This window comes from Belonocnema kinseyi, chromosome 5 (assembly GCF_010883055.1).
Source record: "Belonocnema kinseyi isolate 2016_QV_RU_SX_M_011 chromosome 5, B_treatae_v1, whole genome shotgun sequence".
Taxonomy (NCBI): domain Eukaryota; kingdom Metazoa; phylum Arthropoda; class Insecta; order Hymenoptera; family Cynipidae; genus Belonocnema; species Belonocnema kinseyi.
This window is the reverse complement of record NC_046661.1, coordinates 38,742,337-38,755,017: the sequence shown is the minus strand read 5'-3', so window position 1 is coordinate 38,755,017 and position 12,681 is coordinate 38,742,337. Positions and strand designations below refer to the sequence as shown.

The 12,681-nt window shown below is 36.5% G+C and overlaps 1 protein-coding gene across 1 annotated transcript in view; it reads right to left on the bottom strand.

The window, feature by feature from the left end:
* Nucleotides 1-6: 6 nt before the first annotated feature.
* LOC117172544 (G1/S-specific cyclin-D2) overlaps nucleotides 7-12,681 on the bottom strand; it is a 23,086-nt gene continuing 10,411 nt past the window's right edge. The window contains exons 3-5 of the mRNA XM_033360590.1: nucleotides 9,151-9,316; nucleotides 3,061-3,206; nucleotides 7-1,303 (exon numbers count right to left, since the gene is read on the bottom strand). Of these exons, the coding sequence (XP_033216481.1) occupies nucleotides 1,091-1,303; nucleotides 3,061-3,206; nucleotides 9,151-9,316 (525 nt within the window). The 3' untranslated portion in view covers nucleotides 7-1,090. The remainder of the gene's footprint in view (nucleotides 1,304-3,060; nucleotides 3,207-9,150; nucleotides 9,317-12,681) is intronic.

The window sequence follows — 12,681 nt, the reverse complement described above, 5'->3', positions numbered from 1 at the left end:
CTGCATTAAAATAAACTTTTTGAGAAAAAAAGAAACGAGGAACCAGAATCTGTTTCTCGGCTCTTTTACTCATAAACGGCCAAAACGAGAATCGCTTCTCTCAACCCGTTGAAAGTATAAAAAAGCAACATCGACGAGTTTCGGGACAGCAAATAATAAAAACGGAATACTCTTGAAATAAAAGTTCGGTTGAAAGCATCTTTGACTTGGTTGTGGTTCGCATCACTCTCACACATTTACACACTCATACTCGTTTATGGGAATCGAATGGAATAGGGATCCAAATATTCGAATTCGAAAGAGCTTACCTTGAATAACCAAATATACTCGTTTGACAAAGCTTTTTGAGTTTTCCAGTTTCAAGGCACTTGTTTCGATCCCCACGATCAAATCGTATCACCATTCCCCTTAGAAAAAAGGCTTAATGTAGATAAACACAGTATCGAATACGCTGATGATAAAATTATCTGTTCGTTTCTTCGTGCCTACCTATCGTTTTTTATGTACATGTGCTAAATGACTCGATGTGTCGACTATTAATGAATTTTTTGCTCCATTACGTAATTTTCGCTTTTTTCGTTTGTTTACCGTGTAAAGATAATAATAATAGTTGGCTAAAAATTAAGTGTACTTAACGATTAATTCGTAAAGCGTATTGCATTGCCTTCCCCCAGAACGCCTCCCAAATGATCGATGCGATGCAAATTGCCTTGCAATATTTTTTTTGGTTTTTTTCGTCTCACTCTGGCACTTGCTAGTAATCTCATATGATACTAGGTTCCTGATTCCGAGGTTGAAATACTTGGAATCGAGAGTCCCTGATATGGAAACAGAAAGGCTCGATCCTCTTTTTTTCGACTGGAAACTTTGTTCGTGCTGGCTTCGCTACCAGGACTGGTGTTGGCCAATCGTGATATTCGTGATCCAGGAGGCGTCGCTTTTTTGTGCACCAAAACAAATTTCGGTGTGGTTTGCGTTGCAGATGCCTCAAGGATGTCGCACGAGGCTCATCAGTACACTGCAGCTTCAGTCTCATCCGCGAAGTCAGCCCTCTCGAATTAAAAAGTCCTGTCAGGACAAGTTGAGGAGCCTAGAAGTGAACGTCCCTAACGTCTGTCGGTGTGCCCGCCTTCTCGTGCTCCAGAATCTTGTCCTGACTCGAGTTCTGGTCCCCCAAAGGCCTCTGCTGTGGTGCACTAGAAACTGTTGAAGACGTTGCAGCTGGATCCACCGGATGTGAACCACCGCCTCTCATCTCGGCCAGCATTTCCTCGATCTGCTGCAGGCAGTCTTGGAGATAATCCTGTTGGGTAAATTAGGAGATTAGATGTTTTGCTTTTCTTCCATTTTATTACGTCTTTTAGGACTTAAATTGACCTTGAATTCAATTCAATTTCCTTGAATTGGCCTCGAATTTGCAAGTATTTACTTAAATTCTCACTCACGCGAATATACTTATAGACTTTCGAATTCAGTTCAATTTAGACAAAATCACTGCAATTTTTATTTGTTACTTCACCTAAACTGACCCAAAATTCAGTGTTTACATACTGTGGCCTTGAATTTACCAGAATTAAATGTTACATTTTAATCCTGCATTAAATCGAATAAATTAATTTGACCTTGGTTTAAGTTCAATGCGTACTAGCTGCCATTAAATCTACTTCCAATTTTGTATAAGTTTTTTTATTGTCCTCTCACACTCATTTTAGTTTGGCTTAATTCTTTTGAAATGACCTTGATTTTAGTTCAAATCATGGGGTACATTTAATTCAGATCAATTGCATTACTTTGACACAAAATTAAGCCGAATTGTCTAAATTCATTACAATGCAGTTATAATTACATTTACGTTACATTAAAATTAATTGCATTCAATTACATTTAATTAAGATAAACTGAATCGAGTAAACTTTCATTGATCTGAAACAAATTAAGATGCACTTTGATTTCCCTGCATTCACTTGAATCTACTAAGAATATTGTTCAATCGACTCTGAATTTAGTTAAATTATCTGTAAATCAACTGATTGCAAACCAAATACATATTGTGCAGATTTTTAATTGGAATCGTATCAATTGAAAATAGTCCGATATGGAAAATTTTCAAGAGCTTAACTCTCCAGGAAATAAAAAAGGGAACAATTGCAAGTCCCATGACTGCAAGTAATAATAGCCCATGATGAAAGTAATTTCAAGATGACTTTCAAAAGCTTTTCAAGAGGCTGCAATAAAATTGTTGAAATTGAACTGCATTGCAATTTGTAAGTGTTGAGCTCTAGCAAAAAAATATAAATAAATAAATAAAAATATATATATATATATATATATATATATACACGCAAAAAACTATGATGGAAGTATTATTAATGTTATAAGTCCATTAAAAAAGTGGCAGATTCGAAAAATTCCAGAGAATGCGAAAACCCTAGTCATCTGTAACAATGATCCAGCCTTTTCTATTCTGGGAAGTCTGGCATCTTTTTGTAAGCGAAATCCCAAATGGGAGGAAGGACTTCCTGCTCTCGAGTCTTGGACACATGTCTGCAGAAAATGTTACATTTATGGGGCATGGACCCCATGCCAAGTCCATTCGTGTTGGTTTATTTATACCGGCGGAGCATTAAGACCTATCGTAGATTGTAGACGCCTGTTGGCTCTTCCAGTCTTCCCTCGAGTCTTGAGAGTTGCGAGTCGGTGGTTTTTGCGAAAACATGTGCCCGACACCTGTTGCCCTCTTTCTTTATATTCTCCACACTTTTTCCTCGCTCATTCTCTTCCCGTGGCATTTTTTGCTCACCGTCTCCGAGACTCATGAATGGTCTTCGCACCCCTTTTTTCACCGCAGAATAGTGCTTCGGGCGCTTTTTAAAATGCCATATCCTTGGATAAACGATTATTTTGCAAAAAGACTATGATCCCATACTCCAAAGCGATTGCGAATTTTCTCACGTTAATTTTGTATTATCGTAGACAAAATAGGGTTTGGGTACTTTGGAATTGTTCGTTTACGCCCATTTTCGTGGACTATTTTTAAATATTGGAATGAAAAATACATACCGGTTCGACAGAGGTTATACGGGTAAGTTCGTCCAGAAGTAAAGGCAGGGTGAAGCCACTTTTTCCTGTCCAATCGAGACCATGAAGAGCAGCAGCTATGCTGGCAGCGGCAATTATACTTGGTGTATACATAGCGAACTTGTATTCTGAAAAAATCAAGAAATTTACTATTAATTACAATATTTTATATAATGAATTGAAAATATATTTGTTGAAAATAACAGGGATCACCAAATAAAATTTAAACCCGAAGCCCAAGTTTTGGGTACCTTTAAAGTTTAAAGCCCCTGCAAAAAAAAAAGGATATACATCTCAAATGAACAGCTTTACCAAATCCTCACAAATACTTTGTCAACACTAAAGACCAAAGACACCAGACATAAAAGGGGAATTTTAGGATCATCCTCATTAGCTTTTTCACTTCACAGTCGATTTTATACCTGGGAAAAATTCGCCCAGGGAGAGCACGAGAAACTGACCCGTACGATTTACGACGTCAAAACTTGAGTTTCGACGAACCTTTCAAAGTTTCAAAGAGGTCATAAACAACGGACCGGATTTTCTCCCGAGGGTGTCTTACCTTGAATTATGGTGCTAATAACGCTATTTTTACAGTCAACAGATTGAGATTTACAACGCTGAAAATCAAATTGCCAAATATACTGTGGACTAGGAGAAAAGATTTCATTCAAAACAGTTTTCAATTAAATTACCCCAGAGTAAGTATTTCTAAAATCGTTGTAAAATTATATTAGAAATGGTTAATATGAATATGGTGGACAAAAAGTGGATAAGGAATGATTCAATAGTCTAATCAACGATAGATCTATTAATTGACCTATTGAATTGAGCAATTAACCCCTGCAAATTTAACATACACCTGAATTAAATAATTCAAAGAACGTAGATTTCAAAGAATTGAAGGGAATTCAAGGTGAATTAAAAAAATTTTGAGATAATTGAAAAGAATTTATTATAAATTCAAAAGACTAGAAGGGAATTAAATAAGATTCAAAAGCATTTAAAATAAATACAAATAATGTATACTAAAAAAAAAAGTTATAATTTTAGTTAATCAACTCTGGTTGATTTTTTCTCGTTAAAACTATTCTGGTTAATACTTCTTGTGCCAGAAGTGTCGCGATCTTGTGTGGATTTCTAGAAATTCGTCTTTTATCTCAAGTCATATTGTTAGACGTATCAAGTGACGCTTTAGCGTAAATGTACAATTAACAAACAATCACGATTTATTAATTGAATTTTCAGTAATATAAATATAAATAATGATAGTGAAACGTAAAGTTAGCTGTATTATAAGAAAAAATTTAGCGCTGTCTAAACACTAATGCCTACATGCATTTTGTGTAAAATCACGAAAAAAATAGTCTAAACGAATAGTTTTAAAAACAGAACGCATCAACAATATGCTACTTTGGCTTCGAGTTTAGTATCTACCGCCATTTATTAATAAATACTTACACATATCCACATATAGATTATAAAGAGATGACGTTTTAGCAAAGTGAAACATAGTTGCTCTCTGAGTATCGAAATTCAATAGTCGAAAATAGATGTCTACTAGAATATCTGGTTGAGCTTACCAGAACATCTGGTTACGTTTACCAGAATATATGGTCATGTTGACCAGAACGTTGTATTCGTAATCTACCAGAAAACTGTATAGTAAACATTTCTGGTTAAGGGCATATTTAACACTTTATTCTAGTTGAATTAACCAGATTTTTTTTTAGTAATATACTAATAAATGCATAACACTTGACGATGTCGCATTTCATATATGTAGCAGGTAAATACAGAATAATTTTTCCATATATTCCAACGAATTCAAAAGATTGAAAAGAAATTCAAAAGAATGTTGAATTCGAGAGATTTCAAAAACCAAAACTATGAATGTGGAAATTTCAATCGAATTAGCTTAGAGTGCTAAGATTTCTTTGAGATTGTACATGTACAGATTTCCAAAACTTCTCGAGATCGAGACTTCCGAGGGGAAGTCAGACTCGGCTAAGCTCGGCGGCGTTCAGATGGAGTCGGCTGTTAGTTCGTCTCACCGAAACAGCTTGTGCATCACGAACGTGTGAATGTTTCGTGGTGTGAATGCTCTACGCTTGGCGAACGATTTCCAAGATTTCCTCAAAGAGTTCTCCTAAGAATTCCAGCGTAACAATATGAGATTTCTTAGTGACTAGCCCCTCGGTATATACCTGAATGCTGCATTTTTACTCCAACAACCACTTAACTTTAGTCAGTTGAGTGCACTGTAAAAAAAATCTATTGAATTTTACATTTCTGGTGGATGTAAAAAAAGGACCCTCGTGTATCGGAGTAACTTTACAAATATGTTGTGATATTCCAATTCGGCCGATAATTTTACATGCGAAAATGTAAAATTCATTATGTGAAAGAATAAAATAAAATAAAATTTATCAGGGCGACAAGTTTCGAACACTCGAAAGTTCAAACTTCGTACAATTTCATGGAGATTGAAGAAACACAAGCCGGACACGTTACCACTTACCTAAAACACATAAGATACTATGGGTATGTTTTTGATGTTAAAATATTCCATAAAAAAATATGAAATATACGTTTTGAATAACCGCATTTTTTCCGTTCCAATAGCAGAAAATGTAAAAAGCAAAATAGGAACACTCGGATTCGGTCTATTTTTGTATGAAAGCTGTCAAAAAGTTGAACATAGCTGTCAATTTCCTCGCAATAAAAATAAAAATGCTCCAAAATTGAAGAATGAAGGCATCGATAAACAACGAATACGAGAATCTGGATGTAATTTTCAATCACAGGAAAGTGAAATTACCGACGCATGGTATTTTTACATGCTGCGACTCAATTTTCCCTTCTGAATGTAAAGTTCGTACGAGGGAATGTGTAATTTTATTTTTATCAAGTTTGTAATATTACACCGCTGTTCGAGGGTCCTTTTATTTACATCGCTAGAGGATGTAATTTCACATACTTTTGTAAAATCACATAGTGAAGTGTGTGATATTTACAATGATACAATATTTAATTTTCCCTAATTTTGTAATTTTACACAAGTCTTTTTTTACACTATGCTGAGGGGAAAACCATGGACCAAATACATGGGATGTGGTCCATTTTTGCCCTATTTTGTTAATATCTCCGTAAAAACTAATTTTTTCTAGATAAGTGTATTTGAAAAACAGTTTAAATTTTTTAAGAACAATTTAATAAAATAATAAAATGATGATAATTATTATTCATGATGAAGATATTACAATCATAAAGTTTTGTCCCATGCATGTTGTCCATTGTTTTCTCTCAGCACTCAACAAAGTGAAGTTAGTTGGCGATTAAGTCTGAAGTGAAAACAAATTCATCTTTTGAATTCGAACTGAGGGTTAATTGATATTTGCGGGAACTCCATTACCAGCGAATGTTTTTTCGGAATAAATAAAATTGATCATATGTATAAGGCGGGTTGTAATAACAGTTAGAATTTTACGATACCGCCTACCACCCCAAGACCGGAGTCGGGAGACATTGATATACCTGCCTTTGGTCCCGCCGCCCATCCAACGCGTGGGGAGCACTTAATGCTCGCGAGCAACGTGCAACTATGCGATATGCGCGCCAACCCCAGAATTCCCTAGTAACGATATATCTTAGTCCATATGAAATATAGTGCAAATTTGTCGCAAGCAAGCTCGAGATTAGGTATTCTTTTGTAGACTCATGAGTCAATTTTTCCGACAATTTTTCTTTTCCCAAATACAACTTTTATATTATTCTTAATTGCAACAAATTTCTGGTAAATTCAAGTGAATTCAGCGAAATTCAAGATTAATTTAACTTAATGCAAAGAAATCCCAGGTCAATCCATGCGAATACCGGATAAATTCAATGTCAATCCATCTGTTTTTAAGGCAAATTGCACTAAATTTAAGATAATTTAACGTCATCAAAACTATACCAATATAACTTGTCTTCGTAATTATCGAATTATTATTCCAGATCGCAGTATAGTTAGACATTATGATTCAAATGAGACCCGGGCACCCAGCTGGATTTCTGTTCTAAAAATCCAACTCTAAAGATACGAGAGGAATGTGATATCAGCAGAAGTGTCACTGACATGATAAGGCGACTGCTCCTTAAATCTTCGCCTTTCTCCAGAGCAGATTCTCTTCTCACGCGTTTGGATACGAGGAAGTCAATGCGATCTTTAACTATTTGATACTCGCAAATACCACTCTCACGTCCTTCTTTTGAATGAAAAAACTTGAAAAAATTTTAATCCGTAATTTTTTAATTTCGCGCAAACTTCTTAGCGGAAAATTTAAATAGTAACAATTGCAATACTTGAAAGAGAAATAATATAATAAATCAAAATAAAACATTTTATCTTTATGATATACTGAAGAAGGAATTCAATAAACGGCGGAAGAAGTACAAAGAAAGAATTTGGCGGGCCACAATCACCCGAACAATACGCGAATTCCGATACGATCGTCGTGGGAGCAGGAGAGACCCAATTACGAATGCACATATTTTTATTTCGAATCACACTCGGATGTCGTTAATTTCCGTAGACGTTTCTCAAACGACTTGGGGTCGGTCTTATCGATAAAATTCATGAGAATACTACTAGTGAGATTTAAATTAAAGAATCAAGCTTAAAAAAATTTGCATATATTTTACATTCTTCAGTTTAATTTAATTATTGAGGATTGAAGTTTATACTGCTTTAAAAATACGAAGAACGCATTCTACGTGAAAAATAAAGAAAAAAGGCCTTTATGAAATTTCTGGGAAGTGAGTAGTTTCTGATCTATAGTGGTTTTAAGGCATCAACATCACCGAACCGCTAAGCGGAAAGGACAGACAGTTGGTAAACTTAAAATTGATGTAAAGCATAAAATATTAATTTCTAAAAAATACTATAAAATACGGTTCTGCTCAGTTTTGCACTGAGAATAAATATGACAACAAAGTGATCAAAACAGAGTAAAAAATCAATACTGTTGTACAAATATAAAACGAATAACTTTAGCTGATTATCTCCATTTAGGAGACGTCGACGCGATAAGGTCAACTAAAAATGCTCATGATTTGCTCTGTTTTACGTTAAGCTTTTCAAGCCTTGGAGTGCAGTCTCGGTTTCGCACTTTGATCGTTATCCGTGACCCAGAGCGAGTGGTCACCATACCCTTTTCGCTCTGAGTGCCTAGTATGGTTCGTGAGAAACAATCATTTCGGAGCCACGAAGCGACGAAGCAGGTCTGCCAATCCACTGTGCCAGCAACCTGCCTGCGAAGGTCCTTGCTAGGTTTTTGCCACCACGACTGTAATACCACGACTGTAATAACACGACCGACCGACTGCGGAAAGAGAGGCAAAGAGAAAAGGGTAGCCCGCCGTAGACGCTGAGGCATTTAAACGCGGCGATCTTTGGGGCCCCTGAGGGGACCCGTTTGTGGGTCCCGAATGAGCCGCGGACTTTTAGCTAGTTATTTCGCCGAAGAGAAGATTTCTAATTCGCCGACCGGCCCTCAAGAGGCATTAATCGAAAAAAAAGATTGGTAGAAATGAAGAGACGGCCAAATCATAAAGGAAAATTACTTCAAGAAAGTAGGCACCTATAGCAAGCCTTTAGAATTTCTATTTCGTTGTTTTATTTCATAATAAATAACTACATTAGTATCTACGAAAGGAACATAAAATAATAAAAAAAAACTGTGATTTCTTACTTTTTTCGATAGTTCGGTTTCAGGATTTTTAGAAGCTGTGTTTAATATTTATGAAACGCGACCGTCTTGTGTAACTTCTGCGAATTTAGAAAATCAGAGATTCCGAAGACGAATTCGCGAACTTGGCGATTTCAACTTTTAGGTTGAAATTTAAAAATAGTTTGTGCGAAAGGACTAACGGAATTTTGTGAGTGATACAATATCTCAGTGGTCAGGTTGTCGAATTTTATGGGAATTATCTGGAAAGTCAGTACGTTTCCAGCTGAGACAGTAGAAGCGCTTTGAAGGGAGAATTTTCTTTTTAATGGATAATGTTTAAATTGAAGATACTACTTACCTCTGGCGCTGAGTGAGATGAATGTCTTGGCGTGCCTCCTGATCATCATCGAATCCCATGCTTGTTGATCAACCGGCAAACGCCTGAGAATGTGAAGAAGGAAGTCACCGGGTGTCACCGCCGATAATTCCCATTTTAATTTCGAGACGACCAGCTGCTCCCAACTCTGCAACACAATTGACAGATAATCTCATTTAGTTTGCGACCTTGAATTTCATTGATTTCAAAGACAATTTTAACTTGGTGTCTTAGACGTATAACCTATATTAGATATTAAAATAAATTATGGAAATATTGTTTTCGTGCCTACATCTCCCAGACTTATTATACGTTACTGGATCCCCGAAATCAAACCGTCGGACAATCATTCGGGTGGACCGTAAAGTCTATTAATTAATTCGCTCGATCCGCATTTCGATAGTATCGTCAGGCATGTTGAGCCTGAGTAAGATCCAGTCTATATTTCTGTCATAGCTCAAAAGTAAATTATCGTCAGGGTAGCGGACGGGATGGGATACATATGGGCCAAATGGGAGGGAGAGATGCCCGTTAAAGAGCCGACACAGTCCGCCTATATTATGAGTTAAGGTAAGAGAAGGGGGAAGGAGAAGGGGCTCTGATGAGCAAGAAGAAGAGTGGGATTTACTCTTGGAGTAGATCGTATTTATTGTGCGAAAGCAGTCGTAAAACAAGTTTGTCTCAAAACCAATCGTTTTCACTCGGGGTTAATTCCAGCGGGTGACGTAATTTACTCGAGTCGATGCTAAAAGCTCGTGGACGATAAGACTCTCGTGGGAAAATCTGCTCCACTTGACGCGGTTGAATGGCAGAAGATAGGGAATGGAAGGAGCGGTAAAATTTGCGTAAGAGCGAATCAAATTAATATAGAACTCTGGAGGGATTCTGCTTCGGGCAGATTAGATTAATATACTTACAGAATATATGAGAAGTGTGATCGCCAAGATTTCATGATTAGGAACTCGCAGACGAATTTTAAAACTAGTCAGTTGTATCCTGTGTGAAAAACTGAAAGTAAAAACCTGGAGCGGAATTCTCGAGAAATGAATACTTTCAATTTTAGAACAATTTTAAGTTTAGGGGTTGTCAGCTGCCGATTTTCGTTAACGCGGTGGTGGAGATAAGAGGTCACTCCCCACCACTCTGATAACGCGTGAGCACACTCAGAATCTCATTGAAATAACCGTAAATCAGAAGACTCATTTCTCGGAAAATTGTAAAGAACTTTTCGTCTTAGCATTTAAAAACTTATCTGGTGAACTTTAGTTTTTCAGTATCATAATTTTAATTTTTAAAGCACTCAAGTAAGTATCCTTTTCCGCGAACGGGATGATAAACGGAGGTGTGATCACAAAGCGGAACCTCGTGAACACGATAAAGGGGGACAGAAATTATGAAGAAAAAGGAAGGGGAGATCCAAGGTAGAGACAGTGAATGTACTTCTAGATCGTTGGCTTAAGATCGGCGTTATGAACGCGTGCGTACGCAACGTACCATAACGTACCATAACGTACCAGAACGTACCAGAACGACGTCGGTACGCTTTTGTTTCATTGTATCTCTTGCGTAAGTTACTCGCGCCGATACCCAGAAACTGAAAGTCAGTTTGTAAGTTCCTGTTCAGAGGGGTACAGAAACAAGGGAAGGGAGAACATCAAGCTCGAAGAAAAAAATTTATGCATGCGTACGTCGGGTACGACATAGTACGAGAGTCATGCGGTCTCAGAAAAGTAAATGGAAAAAACTTCTTCGACTTCCGGCTCTACGTCTTTCATAACTCGGATATCCTGCCCTTACATCAAGAAATCGAGCATGTAAAATAAATTTCGCAAAATATACAAAGCGATTCTTTTTTAATGAACATAATAATGTTTGTAATGTTTTTCAAAATTAATATCAATATATAAAAATAAGTGTGTTTTAGGTAGGTTGAGGGGCGGTAGCTTGCCAGGTAAGTAAACGGTTGAGACTGGATTCGGGGTTTGAGTCCAATCTCTAGAGTGATCAATTTTTAGTTCTAAATTTCAAAACGAAGCATGTATCTTACGTAAGACAAGAGTAGTGTTTTATTTAAAGGAAATTGAAATTTTAATAAAAATGAATATTCATCACCAATATTTTCGAGGCTGGTGTTGAGGTAGTGAGTAAGAAAGAAAGAGGTGCATGGACATGTGGTACACGAGAGGGCAGGTGGTGCCAGTTATGTCTTGAGTAAGGCAGGAAGGACATTGGCTTAGCTCGCATGCACGCGAGCGATTGTCATCGTTCCCAAGTAGTACTCGCGTTCATGTAAATGCACTTCATAAAGACGCACCTTGTACCTTCCTGCAGGAAAGACATTAATTACCTTGCCCTCCAAAAGAACGGACCGAGCCGACGCATAAATCACTCAAGTGTGCACTTTTCCAAAATTATCCTCGAAAAGAACTTTATTACATACTATATTCTCTAATAAGAATTCTTAAAAAATTTAGTAATCTAACTTTTACATTGGTTTAAAATACTTTTTGCGAATTGCAATAAATTGAACAATAGAAAATAACCAAGGGGGACACAAAGCTCTGGAATGCAATTCAAAAGCGAAAATAGTTCGGATTTAATTTAAATGAATAAAATATTTGAAACCATTGGTATAGAAAAATTCGTAGGTATGTAAAGATATAATACATACATAAACATTCAAACTGTAACTGAACAATAAAACTCGAATGGGGAAATTTTTATTCTGAGGGATTCGGCAGCAGCTGTCTTCTTTATGGGCCGTAACCACTTGTTGGAAGGGGATGTCGACTTGCACCGACCGCTGACTGTCCGCCAGGCCCAGGAGAGGCGCAGACTGGTCTTTCGTGCAATTGTTCGTGAATAAAATAGCCGAGGTCTCCCGGTATGAAAACGTATGCCAGTCATTCAAAATAATATAATTCAAGCACAGATTTATTGATTTCTAAATGTAGGGAAATAATGTATTATAAAAATTTATGGATTTAATAATATTTATAAAATAAATTAAGGAAACATCAAGAGTTGAATGAAATTGGCAACAAAATTATTAAAATGTAGATAATTGATGCACTTTTAAAAGAAAAATTTATTAATTTACAAAAAAATTGTTGCTTTCAAATAAAGCCAGCCGGTTGACTTTAATGATCGGCACCAGGTGTCAGTCAGTAACTCAGAAATGATCAGATTAAAGTAAACTTTCAAACTAGCCGTCTGTTGAGTCCGTGTAGTTTACTTGCAAAGTAAACAGGTGGTCACCGACGCCGGAAGAGTTTTCGGAACGACCCTTATAATGCCCGAGAAAAGAGGGAGATAAAGACCGTATTTTAACATAAATTGTGTTAATCGGTCTGACTTCAATAAAAAAAAAAAGGTTTAACGTATGTCTAATGATATTACAATACAAAAAAATATTTAAATATGAATATAGATAAATGTACCATTGACGGTACGTCGTTAGGTACGGTAAAAATGTGCACCTAGAAAAGAATTTCAATAATGGAACTTTACAAA